The sequence below is a fragment of the Dendrobates tinctorius genome, unplaced genomic scaffold (assembly GCF_039654945.1).
Source record: "Dendrobates tinctorius isolate UK_male_01 unplaced genomic scaffold, ASM3965494v1 ptg000040l, whole genome shotgun sequence".
Classification (NCBI taxonomy): Eukaryota; Metazoa; Chordata; class Amphibia; order Anura; family Dendrobatidae; genus Dendrobates; species Dendrobates tinctorius.
In genome coordinates this window covers 15,208,011-15,227,384 of record NW_027361708.1, presented here as the reverse complement: position 1 = coordinate 15,227,384, position 19,374 = coordinate 15,208,011, and the positions used below count along the sequence as shown (strand labels likewise).

Sequence of the window (19,374 nt, the reverse complement as noted above, 5' to 3'; positions counted from 1 at the left end):
ATGATTAGTGTTGAGCATTCCGATACCGCAAGTATCGGGTATCGGCCGATACTTGCTGTATCGGAATTCCGATACCGACATCCGATATTTTTTCAATATCGGGCATCGGCATCGGAATCGGAAGTTCAAAGTTGATTGACAGCCAAAATGACGTCATCATGATGCGCGGTGTGTGCGCATCATGATGCGCCGTCATTTCGGGCCTTCCGGGGGTCTCTGCCGGCCTGCCGGGGGGCTGTGCTGGCCTGCCGGGGGGCTGTGCCGGCCTGCCGGTGGTCTGTGCACCCTGTGGGGGTCTGTACCGGCCTGCCGGGGGGCTGTGCCGGCCTGCCGGGGGGCTGTGCTGATGTCCGGGGGTCTGTGCAAGCATCGTCCGATGGGACTACAAGTCCCATCGGGCGATGCCTGCTACCATGACAGTGATTGACACATTAGCCAATGATGGGACAGTAGTAGTCCCATCATCCGGCTAATGTGTTAAATGTTTAAAAAAAAAAAAAAATACTACATACATACTACATACATACTACATGCATACTACATGCTACATACATACCACATATATACTACATGCATGCTACATACTACATGCTACATACATACTACATGCATGCTACATACATACTACATACATACTACATGCATGCTACATACATACTACATGCTACATACATACTACATACATACTACATACATACTACATGCATGCTACATACATACTACATATATACTACATGCATGCTACATACATACTACATGCTACATACATACTACATGCATGCTACATGCATGCTACATACATACTACATGCATGCTACATACATACTACATGCTACATATATACTACATACATACTACATATATACTACATGCATGCTACATACATACTACATGCTACATGCATGCTACATACATACTACATGCATGCTACATACATACTACATGCATGCTACATACATACTACATGCTACATACATGCTACATACATGCTACATACAATACATTCATACAATACATACATAGACATACAGTACATATAACATAGAGTAACATACTTACCAATACTTGTCACATTGTTCCCCGAAGCCATTGTCTTTTACGGAATAAATATTAACATAACAAACCACAAAAATACTCACCCATGATCCGAAGCAGTCCACGAGTGTGTCCCACGACGATCTTGGGTAGAGAATTGCAGCATCAGCTGATGCTGCCGCTCTCTACGGGCTGCAGGAATCCAATGACGGAAGGTAGGTATCCTTCCGCACTGTATTCCTCCGCCACTTAAAAAAAAAAAGTCCCTAGTCTCACTTTATGGTAAAAGCTGTGTGGGAAATTCCCACACAGCTTTTACCATAAAGTGAGACTAGGGACTTTTTTTTTTTTAAGTGGCGGAGGAATACAGTGCGGAAGGATACCTACCTTCCGTCATTGGATTCCTGCAGCCCGTAGAGAGCGGCAGCATCAGCTGATGCTGCAGTTCTCTACCCAAGATCGTCGTGGGACACACTCGTGGACTGCTTCGGATCATGGGTGAGTATTTTTGTGGTTTGTTATGTTAATATTTATTCCGTAAAAGACAATGGCTTCGGGGAACAATGTGACAAGTATTGGTAAGTATGTTACTCTATGTTATATGTACTGTATGTCTATGTATGTATTGTATGAATGTATTGTATGTAGCATGCATGTAGCATGTATGTAGCATGTATGTACCATGTATGTAGCATGTAGTATGTATGTAGCATGCATGTAGTATGTATGTAGTATGTATGTAGCATGTAGTATGTATGTAGCATGTACAGTCATGGCCAAAAGTATTGACACCCCTGCAATTCTGTCAGATAATACTCAGTTTCTTCCTGAAAATGATTGCAAACACAAATTCTTTGGTATTATTATCTTCATTTAATTTGTCTTAAATGAAAAAACACAAAAAGAATTGTCCTAAAGCCAAATTGGATATAATACCACACCAAACATAACAAAGAGGGCGGACAAAAGTATTGGCACTGTTCGAAAAATCATGTGATGCTTCTCTAATTTGTGTAATTAACAGCACCTGTAACTTACCTGTGGCACCCAACAGGTGTTGGCAATAACTAAATCACACTTGCAGCCAGTTGACATGGATTAAAGTTGACTCAACCTCTGTCCTGTGTCCTTGTGTGTACCACATTGAGCATGGAGAAAAGAAAGAAGACCAAAGAACTGTCTGAGGACTTGAGAAACCAAATTGTGAGGAAGCATGAGCAATATTAAGGCTACAAGTCCATCTCCAAAGACCTGAATGTTCCTGTGTCTACCGTGCGCAGTGTCATCAAGAAGTTTAAAGCCCATGGCACTGTGGCTAACTTCTCTAGATGTGGCCAGAAAAGAAAAATTGACAAGAGATTTCAATGCAAGATTGTGCGGATGTTGGATAAAGAACCTCCACTAACATCCAAACAAGTTCAAGCTGCCCTGCAGTCCGAGGGTACAACGGTGTCAACCCGTACTATCCGTCGGCATCTGAATGAAAAGGGACTGTATGGTAGGAGACCCAGGAAGACCCCACTTCTTACCCCGAGACATAAAAAAGCCAGGCTGGAGTTTGCCAAAACTTACCTGAAAAAGCCTAAAACATTTTGGAAGAATGTTCTCTGGTCAGATGAGACAAAAGTAGAGCTTTTAGGGCAAAAGCATCAACATAGAGTTTACAGGAGAAAAAAGAGGCATTCAAAGAAAAGTACACGGTCCCTACAGTCAAACATGGCGGAGGTTCCCTGATGTTTTGGGATTGCTTTGCTGCCTCTGGCACTGGACTGCTTGACCGTGTGCATGGCATTATGAAGTCAGAAGATTACCAACAAATTTTGCAGCATAATTTAGGGCCCAGTGTGAGAAAGCTGGGTCTACCTCAGAGGTCATGGGTCTTCCAGCAGGACAATAACCCAAAACACACTTCAAAAAGCACTAGAAAATGGTTTGAGAGAAAGCACTGGAGACTTCTAAGGTGGCCAGCAATGAGTCCAGACCTGAATCCTATAGAACCCCTGTGGAGAGATCTAAAAATGGCAGTTTGGAGAAGGCACCCTTCAAATATCAGGGACCTGGAGTAGTTTGCCAAAGAAGAATGGTCTAAAATTCCAGCAGAGCATTGTAAGAAACTCATTGATGGTTACCGGAAGCAGTTGGTTGCAGTTATTTTGGCTAAAGGTTGTGCAACCAAGTATTAGGCTGAGGGTGCCAATACTTTTGTCCGGCCCATTTTTGGAGTTTTGTGTGAAATGATCAATGTTTTGCTTTTTGCTTCATTCTCTTTTGTGTTTTTTCATTTAAGACAAATTAAATGAAGATAATAATACCAAAGAATTTGTGTTTGCAATCATTTTCAGGAAGAAACTGAATATTATCTGACAGAATTGCAGGGGTGTCAATACTTTTGGCCATGACTGTATGTAGTATGTATGTAGCATGTAGTATGTATGTAGCATGCATGTAGTATATATGTAGTATGTATGTAGTATATATGTGGTATGTATGTAGCATGTAGTATGTATGTAGTATGTATGTAGTATATATGTAGCATGTAGTATGTATGTAGCATGCATGTAGTATGTATGTAGCATGTATGTAGCATGCATGTAGTATATATGTAGTGTGTAGCATGTATGTAGCATGCATGTAGTATATATGTAGTATGTAGCATGTATGTAGCATGCATGTAGTATATATGTAGCATGTAGTATGTATGTAGCATGCATGTAGTATATATGTAGTATGTATGTAGTATGTATGTAGCATGCATGTAGTATATATGTAGTATGTATGTAGCATGCAGTATGTATGTAGTATGTATGTAGTATTTTTTTTTTTTTTTTTACATTTAACACATTAGCCGGATGTTGGGACTACTACTGTCCCATCATTGGCTAATGTGTCAATCACTGTCATGGTAGCAGGCATCGCCCGATGGGACTTGTAGTCCCATCGGACGATGCCTGCACGGATCCCCGGACATCAGCGCAGCCCCCCGGCAGGCCGGTACAGACCCCCACAGGGTGCACAGCCCCCCGGCAGGCCGGCACAGCCCCCCGGCAGGCCGGTACAGACCCCGGGCAATCCGCACAGCCCACCGGCAGGCCGGCACAGCCCCCCGGCAGGCCGGCAGAGACCCCCGGAAGGCCCGTACAGACCCCCGAGAGGCTGTACAAGGGCAGGAAAGGGTTTTTCCAATTCCGATACCGGAAGTCTCATAGACTTGAATGGGACTTCCGGTATCGGCATCGGCGATACCGATACTTTTTTTAAAGATCGGCCGATCCATTCCGATCCGATATTTTGAAGTATCGGACGGTATCGCTCAACTCTAGTCATGATGCACTATAAAAGCCGCCGCCGCCATTTTGGGTTCACTCTGCTGTGAATTCAGTTAGGGATAGGACGCTGCTGTTCTGAGGGACAGTGTGACCTAGCAATTTGCTATATAATATTGTACTTTACCCAGGCTACTTTATCAACTGCTGTAGCTTTCTTTTGCCTTGCAGCGCTGTTAACGGCTGTCTGCGCGTTCTCTGTGTGTGAGTGCAGCTCACGCTGTAGTGGGTTCTGCAGCCACCTCCGGTTGTAGTCCGCTCAACGTGCATCACTGCCTCATACATTGTCCTTTTTTGCATTAGTGCTGCTCATTTTTCCAGATTTCTCCTATTAGTGTGGTTTCATCCGTATCCAGCTAGAATATTTGCAAACACTATATAGGAGTAGATAGAGGGGCCTTTCTGCTGGCTTGTGCCCTGCAGCCCCAGCCAGATTAGTATTAGCCTATTTTTTGGAGCCTTATCTATTGCATTGTAGTTTACCTTCCTACATTGTAATAGCTACAAAAAGTTTATCGGTTTTACATCTTTGGGCACATCCAGTGTCTTTTTGAGAAAAAAAAAAGTTAATAAAGTTCACCAAACACTCCACTTTACAGTTGTGTAGGCCACATTAGCTCATATTAAAGTCTAGTCCACACTTTATAAAATTAGTGTTTCTTATACCTGTTAGCAGCTGTTCAGGAATAAGCACACTAAGCCCTTAGTACTTTTCTGCCTATCTTTATCAGTCAACCAAGATGAAGAAGGCAGGGAGTAAGGCACGTGGTCGTGGTCGTGGAGTTTCTGCAGGGAGAGGACGTGGGGATTCTGTGCCTGCTGCAGGCACCAGTGACTCAGCATCCCCCAGTTTTCCCAGGGAACGGTCCTTTATGCGCAGCTTTGTAGGAGCTCGCCGTACCCCACTGCTGCGGGATGAACAAATTGAAGCCGCTGTCGGATGGATGGCAGCTAACGCATCGACTTCAATTAGTTCCAGATCATCTCAGGTCCAGAGCACTGAAGATCACCCATCTGTCTCTTCACCATCTGCCAAATTGCCCAGGCAGTCAGAGAGCCCTGGACAGGAGCCATCTCTACTTCTGTTCTCTGAATCTGTGGCTTGGAAAGAGGGGGCCAGCCAAGCAGCATTCGAGAATTTGAAGAAGAGGTAGTATGCAGTCATGTGCAACAGCTTTGTCTCTCTGAATCTGAAGAGGCGGGTGGGGCAGTGCCAATGGTCAGCACAACTAGTCAGTATGCATCTGATGATGAGACTCAGGTGCCACTATCTGGTGCGTACCGTGCTGTCGAGACTACCCAGGAGAAGCAGTCGTTTGAAGAAGGTAGTGTAGATGATGAGGTCCTTGACCCATCATGGCATGAGGAACAGGAAGGTGGTGGGAGCACCTCTGAGGAACGGCCAAAAAAGGAGGGAGAGGGAGGGGGCAGACGCGGTTGCCTGTAGCCTCCACTTCAGCACCCATTAGGAGCATGCCTCTTCCAAAACCCAAAACGGGTGCTCCCAAGACTTGCAGTGCCTGGACCTTTTTTGACACAGTTGCAGATGACATTTGCTTTGTCAAATGCAAGCCGTGTAATCAGAAAATGAAAAGAGGGAAAAGTGTCAGCAACCTCAATACCACAAATATGTGGAAACATGTGCGGACCAAGCACGTGGTGGAGTTACAAAGACACACTGAAGACCTAGGCCAACCTACAACACCACCTACCACCTCTTCAGCTCGTGTTGTAGCCTCTTCCTCCAGCTCACACACAGCTGGTTCGGCTTCCTCACAGGATCGCCATGGAAGAGCCTCTGGCACTGTTGTACAGAGACAAAGTGTCATTACACCCACAGCACCACGTTCCCTGTCATCCTCACACTCCCAGGCCAGTCTACAGCCATTGGTAGCACAGACATGGGAGAAAAGGCGCCCATACTCGGCAAACCACCCCCGAGCACAGGCTCTGAATGCTGGCATTGCAAAACTACTGTCCCTTGAAATGCTCTCATTCAGGCTGGTGTTGACTGACACCTTCCGTAACTTCATGGCATTGGCAGTCCCACAATACAACGTGCCCGGCCACTTTTAATTCAGTAGGCAAGCCATCCCTGCCCTGCAAAAGCATGTGGAGGGAAAAATTAAACATGCGCTACTAAACGCCGTCAGTAGCAAAGTCCACCTGACCACCGATGCGTGGACCAGTAACCATGGACAGGAACGATATCTTTCCCTCACTGCCCATTGGGTAAATGTTGTGGAGCCGGGTACAGATCTTGAGAGTGGCACTGTAGTGTTCTGCCAACTCCAAGGATTGCAGGAATCCAGTCTGTACACATTGACTCCTCCTCATACTCCAGTTCCTCTGAATCAGCGCTGCAGGAGCCGTCACAGTCTACCTCCACATGGACCCGTGAACGCTTACCTGTTACGACCGATATGAGCACAGCCGTGGCCAAATGTCAACAGGCCGTATTGAAATTAATTTCTTTGGAGAATCGAAGCCACACAGCGCAGGAGCTCTGGAATGCCATCAAGCAGGAGAGCGACGTGTGGTTTGTGCCAGCGAATCTCCAGCCAGGCATGGTAGTGTGTGACAATGGCCGAAATCTGGTGGCAGCTCTGGGCCTAGGCAACCTCACTCACATCCCATGTCTGGCACATGTGCTCAGCTTGGTCATGCAGAGTTTTTTGAGGGACTATCCGGATCTTGATGCACTGCTGCACAAGGTCTGCATAGAGTGCGCTCACTTGCGGCGTTCCAGCATGGCAAGATCGTGCATTGCAGCTCTGCAGCGCCGATTCCGCCTTCCAGAACATCGCATCATATGTGACCTACCCACCAGGTGGAATTCAACGTGACATGTTGGAGAGGTTGTGTGAGCAGCAGGCAGCAGTAATGGAGTACCAGCTGCATCAGGCGCAAACAAGTCGCACTGCGCGCCGTTCATACTTCACCACCACTGAGTGGGCCTCAGGACATCTGCCACGTTTTGCGTGCCTTCAATGATTCCACATGGATGGCGAGTGCAGATGATGCACTAGTCAGCATGACTATCCCCCTTATCTGCCTGCTTGAAAAAACACTGCAAGCACTAAGGGAGGAGGTTGTGGAAGAGGTGGAAGATGAGGAGTCACAAATGCCATCTGCTTCTGTACAGTCTGTGCAACGTGGTTCCTCACAAAGGACTAGCCAGGGGACACTTTGTGAGGAGGATGAGGAGGAGTCAATGGAGGAGGAAGACATCTGTCCAGAGGAGGGAGGTACACAATGCTCTAGTAGTCAGTATGTAGAGCCAGGGTGGGGTGATGCAGAGAAGGCAGAGATGACGCCTCAATCAGGGGACAGCGTTTCTTGGCCAGTTGGCAGTCTGAAGCACATGGTTGATTTCATGCTGCAGTGCCTGAGAAACGACCGCCACATCGCCCACATACTCAACACGGCTGATTATTGGGTGCACACCCTCCTAGATCCTCGCTACCGGGACAACTTACAAAGCCTTATAACACCGTTGAACCGGGAGCGTAAAATGCTGGAGTACCAAAACACACTGGTGCATTCCATCATGTTCTCCATTCCACCCGAGAGCAGTGCTGGTAATGCTTTACAAAGCAGCTCAGTGCGTCAAAGCAGTGGAGGAAGCTCTGCACAAAGAGGGAGAAGAAGCAGCGCCTCAGCACAAAGCAAGACCAGTATGGCCCAAATGTGGCAAAGTTTTGTGTCCCCGCCACAAATGTCTACACCATCACAGATGGCTCCAGTCAGCAGGAGGCAACGTTTCCATCAGATGGTGACAGACTACATGTCTTGCCCTCTCAGTGTTCTCCCACACGGCTCTTCCCCCTTCAAGTTTTGGGTCTCTAAGCTGGATACATGGCCAGAGCTTAGCCAGTATGCATTGGAGGTGCTGGCTTGCCCTGCTGCTAGTGTATTATCGGAATGCATCTTTAGTGCCGCAGGTGGTGTACTAACAGACCGTCGCATGCGACTATCCACCGATAATGTTAACCGGCTTACTTTTCTGAAAATGAACAAGGCCTGGATCTCGCAGGAATTTGCCAGTCCTCTTCCAGATTAAAAAATTGGTTGGCAACAGTATCCAGGTCTCCTGTTGTGTTCATGTTTCTACCACCTGCACTGTAATCCCTGAGCTCCAACACCGACTGTTGCTGCTCAGAAGTGCCATCTGCACAGTCGACACTTGCTTCTGTGTTATTGGGGTTCAGTAACGGCAGCTGATCCACTGCTGTGTGTCCGGCAATATCGCCTGCTCTGTCCACATTCACACTACTACAGATTTTAAACTTGCTCCAATTACGCCTCTGCCTCCACTCTGTTTCTCCTGTAATCCCTGGGCTCCAACACCGCCAGTTGCTGCTCAGAAGTGTCTTTGGCACGGGTACTCCCTCCTGCCCAGCCTGGTTCCTGCACGCCAGCTGTTTCTGAGTAGCGACAACATCACTTTGCCTCCAATACGTTGTCCTGTCGTGTTGCCGTCGGGTTAGCCAACACTATGGTGCATGCAGTTTAGGTGCTTCCTATGTGGGCTGCGGGATCTGGCATTGAAGGCTGGTTCCGTAGTGCCAGTAGGACAAGCTCCCCCTGTAGGACTGTGGGTTTCGGTAACTCCGGCCGGCTCATGGCCTTGCAACTTTTTTTTTCATGTGTACCTTCTGCTGCCTATCTGAGTTCCAGTACCATTAGCTGGTTCTTTGGAAGTCAATCTTGAATATGTCCCCCTGGGTTCCAGTAACGTCAGCTGGTTCCAGGCAGAGCTTAGGTGCCTCCTTCTCGGTATCCGAGTTCCACCAACGTCTGCTGGTCCTTGGTAGTGCTTTCTGGCACATGTACCTCCTGCTTAGTAACCGGGTTCCAGTACCATCAGCTGGTCCTCGGTAGTTCCATTGGCTCTTGTACCTTCGGCTACCCATTCAGGTTCCAGTAGCGTCAGCTGGTTCTCAGCAGTTCCTCAGCCTTCTTGTACCTTCTGCTACATTTCCAAGTTCAAGCTTTTTGAAATGGTTTTTGGTATTCACTCTGGATCTCCCCGACGACGACCCTGGAGACGACGACCCTGAAGACCACCCCGAAGAAGACCAAGAAGATGACACTGAAGAGGATGATGGAGAAAGTGTGGGGGAAGTAAAAAGAAGGTGAACACCGCAAAATACTTCCGGGGCTTAGTTAACCGGCGCATGCGCAGTCAGGCTTTTTGGCTTTTACCGCAGTTGGGCAAAGCATACTACGCGTGCGCTAGCCAAGAATGCTTAGCATATGTGCAACAAATGGTGGACACCTACTCCTATTCCTCAAAAACCTGCGGATGGCGGCCAAGGATGGGGAGGCGGCACACACCGGGAACACCGCCCATTGGACCGGACCGACCTCGTTATTCATCGCCCGCCAAAAGTAGGTGCCAGGTTCCCTTTAATTATGAGCTAAATACATGTTCTGTTAGCTGCACTGCACTGACTATATATCTCAATTACATCTATCTATCTAAAATTGTTTTATTAGTTAGTAAACTAGCTTGAAATGACATGGAGAATTACTGTATTTAAAAGCTGAGAAAGATCGCATTGTACTGGCATGACATTTGCATAACATCAGACTGATTTTATTTATGCTGATGAATGTGAACCTACATGAAGGTAATTGCTTGCACCAGAAATTTTTAGGGGGTTCATATCAAAAATGGTGAATACATATGCACATGTCAATTTTTATTTATTTTATTCCATAAATTAAATTTTTGCCTAGAGTTTTCTTACTTCACTTCACCAACTTAGACTATTTAGTGCTGATATAACACACACAAGTCAGATTGCAAAAATATTTAAATACAGGTTTGTAATGTAAAAAAATGTTCAGTAATTAGTCAGTATTTTACATCATTATTTGTAAGCCAAAACCAAGATAGGACAATCAAAGGAAAAGTATAATAGAAACACGTCACCATTTCTGTATTTTTCACTCACTCCTGGTTTTCTCTTACAAATAATCATGTATATATTGACCAATTACTAACCATGTGAACATGACCATATAGTGTGAACTGGTATGTTTAGAATCATGTTATTAGAACTCAATATATGGCAGTAAATATTTGTTGGGTCTGCAAGTTCAAAAACAAATAGACATTGTCAACTCTGATTGAAGGGTCAATAAGCATAAACCTTTAGAATGAAATGGTTTGATAGTAATTTTACACAACTTTATGTTTTCTGTGCAATACAAGAACTTGCTGAGAATTTAGCATTATGTTCCCACATTACATTTCAGCTAGAAAAATGCTGCAGCAAAATTTGCAATAAATATTGGCCCAAATATGATTGCAAAAGTGGTGCGGGTAGGCCGAACATTTCTCCTTTGCAAAGGATGAAATACATCAAGGGGATAAAATGACATTTCATATCCTCAGTACAGGTCAGTTTATGCTGTGGATATTTTTTGCAGTGGGTGCATGAGATTTCTTTACCATGCTGTTAAAGTAAAATGTTTTCACTAATTGGAATCATTTTATCAGCAATCTCTATTCAGTAGGAGGTTTGCCACAATGTAACACAGATATGGATACAGTGTCGGACTGGAGTGCTAGGAGCCCACCAGTAACATTGACTTTGGGGGCCCACTTTTCACCTGTATACAAATATTACACTACCCTCATTCACAAATTTACTTACATCTCTATATAATAATACACTGGGTAGTTTGGTTAATGAATCATGAGTTGCTGCATTTTTCTGTACAGAGTGAATCAAGTGAATTTTGCCAAGCACTGCCCATACAATGGGGTTGGGGGCCAAGATCTGCACAGGGGCTGACCGGGGTATTCCCCTGTTACACTATGGGCCAGTACGAGCCTGTATGGATACTACTTTATAGCTGTTTTTAATCACCCAAGAGCCAATACCCAAAATTGATACCTAAAATCTATATCTACTGTACATTAATGGTGAATATGTTACCTTAAGAAACTTGAAAAGGCAGCTACAAAGGCATTAATACATAGGCCAGTGTCTGCCACTGCCAGGCTTATTATAAGCAGGTTGTTAGGTGTCCTGAGCTCTCTAATTTTGTAGAAAGAAATGATTGTCAGACCATTTAGAATGAAGCCAAGCAGAGCTGCAAGAAAAAAATCAGCCATCATCACCAAAGGTTGCATTGAAAAAATTATCAAGCCACAAATAGGTCACATACAAGACAGCAGTTATATTGTTATTCCTTGCCAAAGTGTTTGATTGCTGCCTGACGTACCCCACCACCATGTCTGACAAGGAAATGATCAGCATAAGGGCTCGTGCAGAGGACCGTATTTTCATTCTGAGTGTGATCCGACAAAATATCGGATTGCAGTCGGACCATTATTCTTTTATGGGTCTGTGCACATGTCCGATCTTTTCCTCAGAGTCTGTCTGAGGAAAAATTGCAGCATGCATAATTAGCATCCGATATTCAGATCACACTTGGCCATACAAGTCAAAGAGTCTGTGGAAAACATCGAACTGCACTGGGATGACATCTGAGTGGGGTGTGATTTTCACAGACAGACAGAATGGAGACGATGGAGAATTTTTTCTTTCATCTTCTCCACATCCAAGAAAATCAGATCACACTGTGATCACACTCGGATGAGAAAAAATACGACCCTGTAACCCTAGTCTAATGATTCGTGCAGACTTTTGTACACATCGGTCCGAGCATGCACTGCAATGCAAAGACTGGCCATTGCTCTCCCAGGCTGAGCATAACAACTTTGTAGCTACAGGTGCTCTCACAAAATTAGAATAGCATCAAAAAGTTAATTTATTTCAGTTTTTCAATACAAAAAGTAAAACTCATATTATATAGAGTCAATACAAACAGAGTGATCTATTTCCAGTGTTTATTTCTGTTAATGTTGATGATTATGGAGAGCCAATGAAAACCCAAAAGTCATTATCTCAGTAAATTAGAATACTTGATAACACCAGCTTGAAAAATGATTCTAAAATCTGAAATGTTTGCCTACTGAAATGTATGTCCAGTAATGCACTCAATACATACTTGGATTGGGCTCCTTTTGCATCAATTACTGCATCAATGTGGCATGGCATGGAGGCGATCAGCCTGTGACACTGCTGAGGTGTTATGGAAGCCCAGGTTGCTTTGATAGCAGCATTCAGCTCGTCTGCATTGTTACGTCTGGTGTCACTCATCTTTCTCTTTACAATACCTAATAGGTTCTCTAAGAGGTTAAGGTCATGCGAGTTTGCTGACCAATAAAGCACAGTGATACTGTTGTTTTTAAACCATGTATTGGTACTTTTGGCAGTGTGGACAGGTTCTGCTGGAGAATGAAATTTACATTGCCAAAAAAGCTTTTCAGCAGAGGGAAGCATGAAGTGCTCTAAAATGTCCTTGTAGATGGCTGTGCTGACTTTGGTCTTGATAAAACACAGTGGACCTACACCAGCAGATGACATGGCTCCCCAAACCATCACTGATTGTGGAAACTTCACACTAGACCTCAAGCAGCTTGGATTGTGGCCTCTCCACTCTTCCTCCAGAATCTGAGATCTTAATTTCCAAATGAAATGCAAAATTTACTTTTATCTTAAAATAATGCCTTGGACCACTGAGCAAACAGTCCAGTTCTTTTTCTCCTTGGCCCAGGTAAGACACTTCTGGCTTTGTCTATTGGTCATGAGTGGCTTGACACAAGGAATGCGACACTTGTAGCCAATGTCCTTGATACGTCTGTGTGTGGTGGCTCTTGAAGCAATGACTCCAGCAGCAGTCCACTCCTTGTGAATCTACCCCAAATTTTTTAATGGCCTTTTCTTAACATTCCTTTCAAGGCTGCGGTTATCCCTGTTGCTTGTGCATCTTTTTCTACCACACTTTTTCCTTACACTCAACTTTCCATTAATATGCTTGGATACAGCACTCTGTGAACAGCCAGCTTCTTTAGCAGTGACCTTTAGTGGCTTACTCTCCTTGTGGAGTGTGTCAATGACTGCCTTCTGGACATCTGTCGAGTCAGCAGTCTTCCCCATGATTGTGGAGCCTACTGAAACAGACTAAGGGACCTTTTTAAATGCTTAGGAAGCCTGTGTAGGTGTTTTTTGTTAAACATTCTAATTTACTGAGATAATGACTTTTGGGTTTTCATTGGCTGTAAGCCATAATCATCAACATTAACATAAATAAACACTTGAAATAGATCACTCTGTTTGTAATGTCTCTACATATGAGTTTCATTTTTTGTTGAACAACTGAAATAAATTAACTTTTTGATGATATTCTAATTTTGTAAGAAGCACTTTTATATATGAAGCTGTCAGATCGGGACAGCTGTGACTAATATGCATGGACGTCTGTATGAGCCTTTTGATCCCAGCTCTTCCAATAAATTCCAGACAAGGGCTTGTTCACATGTAGTGTTTTTGATGTTTTTTTTTCCTGTGTGCTTTTTTTGCACATAAAAAATCAGCAATTTGCAGTTATAGCAAAATTAATGAGATTTCTAAAATACCATTCACATGCTGTGTTATTTTTCCTTGCATTTTTGAGCTGTGATGCATTTTTTTTTAAACAGCAGTATGTCAATTATTTAAGAATTTTTGCTTTGTCTTTATTAACCGTTCAATTGAAGGCATAAAAAATTGCAAAAAACATGCATTGAAAGGGGTTGTCCCACAAGCAAAGCACATTTTAATAAATAGATCTTGGATTAAAAATAAGTTCCACAATTGGATGTACTGTGTAATGGCTGTGTCTGACCGTGGAGGAACATGGTCTGATTATACCACAGCTCCTGGGCAGGGAGGAAAGCAAAAGAATATACAGACAGGACATCATGGGATCACAGCTGCTGCTTTCTGTGAGATAAAACATTTCATTGCCTGTTTGCCTCACAGAAAGAATCAGCTGCCATCCTTTGTTGTAATGTCTGCATATTCTCTTTTGCGTCCCCCCTACCCAGGAGCTGTGGTATGATTAGACCATGCTCCTGTACGGTCAGACACAGCCATTACACAGTACACAGAAGGGGCACATTTATAAGATTATCTCAACATATCCTAACAGTTATATACTGTAGTTAAGGTAAGATAATTTCCATTATTTGGGAGCAACCCGTATTTCTTGCATCACATCTTATAGATTCCTCTGCTGCATCAGAAAGAAGCAAGTCAGCTATTGACACAAGTGATCATACCGGTGTCAATACTTTTGCAAAAAAATCAGAATGCTGTTGTCTCTGAATCATTTCTTTACCATTTAGTTGTTGACACGTTCATGTTACTTGCCATGAGCACCTGCAGATAATACCAATTCTTTTGCTTTATCTATACAATGCGTCTGTTCTGATGGAATCATTTATATCACATATAATGATTTTTGCTCTGCATGAAGTCCGTTTGCAGCATTACGTCACCTATTGGAAGGTGATGATTATACTACCGGAGACATATTTACCATTATTTGAGATATGTATTGTACAACTGCTTTTTCCTCCTAGTAATGTGATATAAGGAGTCCTAGGGATGAATGTTTCTCCTTTTGATGCCTTGCAGTGCAGCACAACATCTGAGATGATCACAGAAACATGACCCTTATTGTGCTGATTGTAATTTTTCTGACAGGCTTGGTAAATAAAATCTGAGTCCACTATGATATGAAAATCTTACCTTCGACCAGAAGAACTGTCCCGATGCCAAATACTTCTATCTCAGAGAAACCTTCAGGAAGCGGGTAAGATGTAACCATGTTTGCAAAATTGTGCTAACACCCTGGTGAACCGTCTTCTGCTTTCCCTTCGCACAGGCGCACACTAGAAAGGCTTCCTTTTAAAGGGTCTGTTTGTCATGAAGCATCATGGGAGTCGTTATGTAAGATCTTTTTTTTTCCTTAGTAGTTATGTCTGAAACAACTCAATCCCCAGAAGAATTTCCTAATGATGTGAATGAAAGCTGGATTGCTCACTTTGTCGTGCCCCCCCATTCTACCTTTCCGAAATCCTATTTGCATACCATGGTAAATGGGCTGCATTCATAGGACTGAGAACAAGGGGTTTGTGACCTCATGACTATGAAAACTGGCTTGTGAACTACCACAGAATTATCTGAAAATGAAACAAGAGGCTAGAAAAGCTGAATCCTCTGTGTGGTGCCTAATTGGCAGAGATATGTAACAATGGAGGGAATGTCGTTAAACCAACACTCAACATTTTTACAGCCTGAGCTCAGCAACTCGATGAACCATAGTGTATCTCTGCTTCAGAGTAAAAGAAGCAAAACTAATATCAATTTTATTCCAAAAATTATACTAATAATACAGTGAAACGTCTATAAGAACCTACAGACAAGTGGCAGCTAGCCACAGGGCCAGTGTAAACGAACATTAAGGAAAAAATTGGAGGCAAAAATAGCATATAATACCTACAAAGGATGACCAAATTTTGGTGCAATGAAACTAAACTTTATTAACCCAAAGGATAAAATCACAGTTATATAAAAAAAGAAAAATACATCATAAAAGAAAGTCCAAAGAAAGTACAGGATGATAATATGTACTAATGGTATAATTTAGAATACATGAATAATGCACTTAGTAATGAAAAAATGTCACAGTATAATGTATATCGCCATTTATAATGGTTAAAGGTAGGTAAGGCATTAAAAAAAATATATAACAGTGAAAAATATATTTAAATGCAGGTAAGTAGATATAAAATTAAATTAAGTAAGTATTAATGTGGAAAATCAATAAAATACAGAGATTTCTCTAAAGCGATGTTAACAGGAATAAACAAAGTGCAAAACATTGTCAAAACCTCACCATCTACTTGTACATGAAACATAATGAATGTTACCTATAAACATCCGACGCGTGTTTCACCAAAGCTTCTTCAAAGGGGCGATGTCAAAAATAAAAATGTCAGGGTTTATAGAGTGAGGTGAAGAGAGGAAATGACGCACATGTGAGAAAAGATGGAGACAGGAAGGAAGTGAGAAAGATAAATTAGTCAATATAAGGTAGCAGAATGAAGAAACATCAGCACAAAGCAACCAAATTGTGAAAAGAAATAGCGATCGGTATCCAGCATGAAGTAACTATTTATTAAAATCCATTTCAGGAAGTAATCCAGGCTGCCAGATATGACATATGTGGAGCACATTGTGTGTTCCAACGTATAAGCTCTGAATGAAGGTGCCGGATGTGACTTAATTTGGAAGTGCACTCTGTATTCCAGAGAGCCGGAAGCAAATGCGGTAGCTGGGCGGATGGCAACAGCAGCCACACGGCATGCGGATCTGTGGGACACAAAGTGGAGCGTACAAACTTTTGATCAGGGTCATTTAGATGTTTTGTGTTGTCATTATGATTTAAAAAGAGAAAACAGTAGTTTGACAATAAATGGCTTCACCCAACCACTAACCATGAGTGGAGAAAAAGTTTTGGTGTTATCATTCATATTCTCTGGAAAAAGGCCAAGAAAGCAAAAATTCTGACGGGGTATGTCAACTTTTAAGCGCAACTGTATTTGCATTTATTGGCCATTGGTTTATCTTTTGACCATTTTGTCTTTTATTGATAATAGTGTTAATTTCCCCTATATTTGGCCTTTATTTTGTCTATGGATGCATTAGTTACTTATAATTTGGCTGTAGAACTATGCAGAATATTATAGACAATGGCCAATTTAGTTATATAGTTGTTATGGTGGTGCATTGTGTCTATTGTTTGTGTATATTCTCTATGTACCTACTAAACCTTTTTTAATGCGATTTTTGGTTGCCACTGTTCTGGTATTCATCATTTGATATATCACCTTAAATGTCATCAAGTTTTACACATTTGTGTTTCCGAAAAATGGTTTAGCTGTGAACTTTATTTGACTGAATAACCCATTTATTGAAACTAAATATGTATCTGTTGGATTTGTTTTTTTCCCATTAAGTATTTGTTGCAGACTTTTCTGCATAAAAAATGTGTCTTCTGGCAGGAAAAACCTTACATAAAAATGCATGGTTTTGCCTGTTTTTCATACATTTTTTCCCATTCATTAAAATTGATGCAAAAACTATGAAAGAATTCACATGCTGCAGATTTCAATCTGCTTCAAATATTAAAGGAAAAAATAAGCAGCATGTACAGTACATGAGATTTCAGAAATCTCATTCACTTTGCTGGGACAGTGAAATGCTACAGTTTTTGCTGCAAAAACGCATTGTGGGAACATTTTATATTCTGAATGCTTGTATAATGTGTGCCTGATTTACTTAGCATGCTGGAGCTTTGAATAATAATGGATTACAGAGCTGACCGTGGAAAAATATCACATCAGATTTGTACAAAGTGTTTAAGAGGCAAATTTAGACCTCAGAAAAAATGCTAACTCGTTAAAAAAATGAAAAAAATCTTTATAGTTAGTCTCAGAATATTTACCCCAATTACAGTGTCTTCTCTTTTTTAATCACATTATTAATTAAATTGCAATTATCAGTAGCTTTTAAGCTAGGTTAAAGTTCGTTGTCTAGAAAAAAGCCTTAAAAATGCAATCATTTTAGAACATATGAGAACAAGGGGCCCTTATTATTGCATCCAGCGTTCCCCAATCTCAAATTCGGCATAAACATAGCTCATTCGCATTCCCGAGCATTTTTCCACAAAGTCGGCTATATTAGGGCACAGTTTGGTAAATGATCACGTTTCACTAATGCTTTTGTTACAATTTTGGCTAGGATAGCGATGCTGTATGATAAGCGGGGGATGTGCTTTATGAGTGAAGGGGGTGTGTTTAGGTCAGTGGAGCGGCGGAATGTAATTTTTTTTCTTTTAATAACTTAATGTGAATATATTCCTGCAGCCAATGAGGGTGGAGAAACCATCCACAATGTCAAGACACAAGGGCTTCTGCTATTGTCTGCCAAAGTCACATGTCCCTCTCCATATAAAAAGCAGACAAGTTGTTTTGGTAGCACCATTTTCTCAGTGTAACAGTGCAGAGAGGCTACCACTGTTGCTGCTGCAAGTTAACTTGTCACATAGTTAGATTGGATTTTGTCCTGTGTTGAAATCGACCTTCCAGTGTCTAACTAGTTTGTGCCAATAGTGTTTTGCAGGCAGGAATCCACATTTCCTACTCAAAATTGTTTGGGCTAATACTGTGTTACAATCAGGACTCATGATGCCCCATTTTCTAACCAAAATCATTAGGCCTAACATTGGAGTTCAGCCAGAAGGCCCCATTTGCTAATCAAAATTGTTAGGGCAAATAGTATTGTGCAGGTAGGAGTCCACATTTCCTACTCAAAATCACTTGGGCTAATATTGTGTTACAGTCAAGACACAGGAGGCTCCATTTGCTATTCAAAATTGTTATAGATAATATTGAGGTGCAGCCAGGAGGTCTCATTTGCTAATCAAAATTGTTAGGGCTAATAGTGTTGTGCAGGCCAGGGTCCACATTTCATACTCAAAATTGTTTGGTCCAATACTGTGTTCCAGTCAGGACTCAGGAGGCCCCATTTGCTAATCAAAATCGTTAGGGCTAATAGTGTTGTACAGTCCGTAATCCACATTTCCTATTCAAAATTGTTTGTCCTAATACTGTGTTGCAGTCGGGATTCAGGAGGTCCCATTTGCTAATCAAAATCATTAGTGCTAATATTGTTGTTCAGGCACACTATCTCAGAAAAAAAATACTGATTGTTCATTAAGTGACAGGTAACAGACAGGTCTGGGCCTAAGTTTGTGTAACTGCTGGTCAAAAGAGGTTAAGGGTAGATACAACATGATTGGGAAAAAGGTCATGATGGAAGGAGGAATAGGCTTGGTGTTTGATATGTATGTGTGTTAGGAGTTAATACTACTGAAAGCTCTACTGGACAAACAAAGTCTCGTCCTATCCACAGACAACTGTCAACATCTCTTACTGGATGGGCTACTCGACTTCCTTTCTTTAGCAGTCATACAGTGGTATGCCTTTTAGATGAGGGTCAGAAAGAGCATGTGCTCCAGTGGATGGCAAGCGCTGCATCAA

General features: G+C 42.5%; 1 protein-coding gene across 1 annotated transcript in view; it reads right to left on the bottom strand.

Moving 5' to 3' along the window:
* Positions 1-15,179, bottom strand: part of RGR (retinal G protein coupled receptor) — a 31,697-nt gene extending 16,518 nt beyond the window's left edge. Inside the window, exons 1-2 of the mRNA XM_073574830.1 lie at positions 15,017-15,179; positions 11,312-11,468 (exon numbers count right to left, since the gene is read on the bottom strand). Of these exons, the coding sequence (XP_073430931.1) occupies positions 11,312-11,468; positions 15,017-15,095 (236 nt within the window). The 5' untranslated portion in view covers positions 15,096-15,179. The remainder of the gene's footprint in view (positions 1-11,311; positions 11,469-15,016) is intronic.
* Between the last annotated feature and the right edge of the window lie 4,195 nt (positions 15,180-19,374).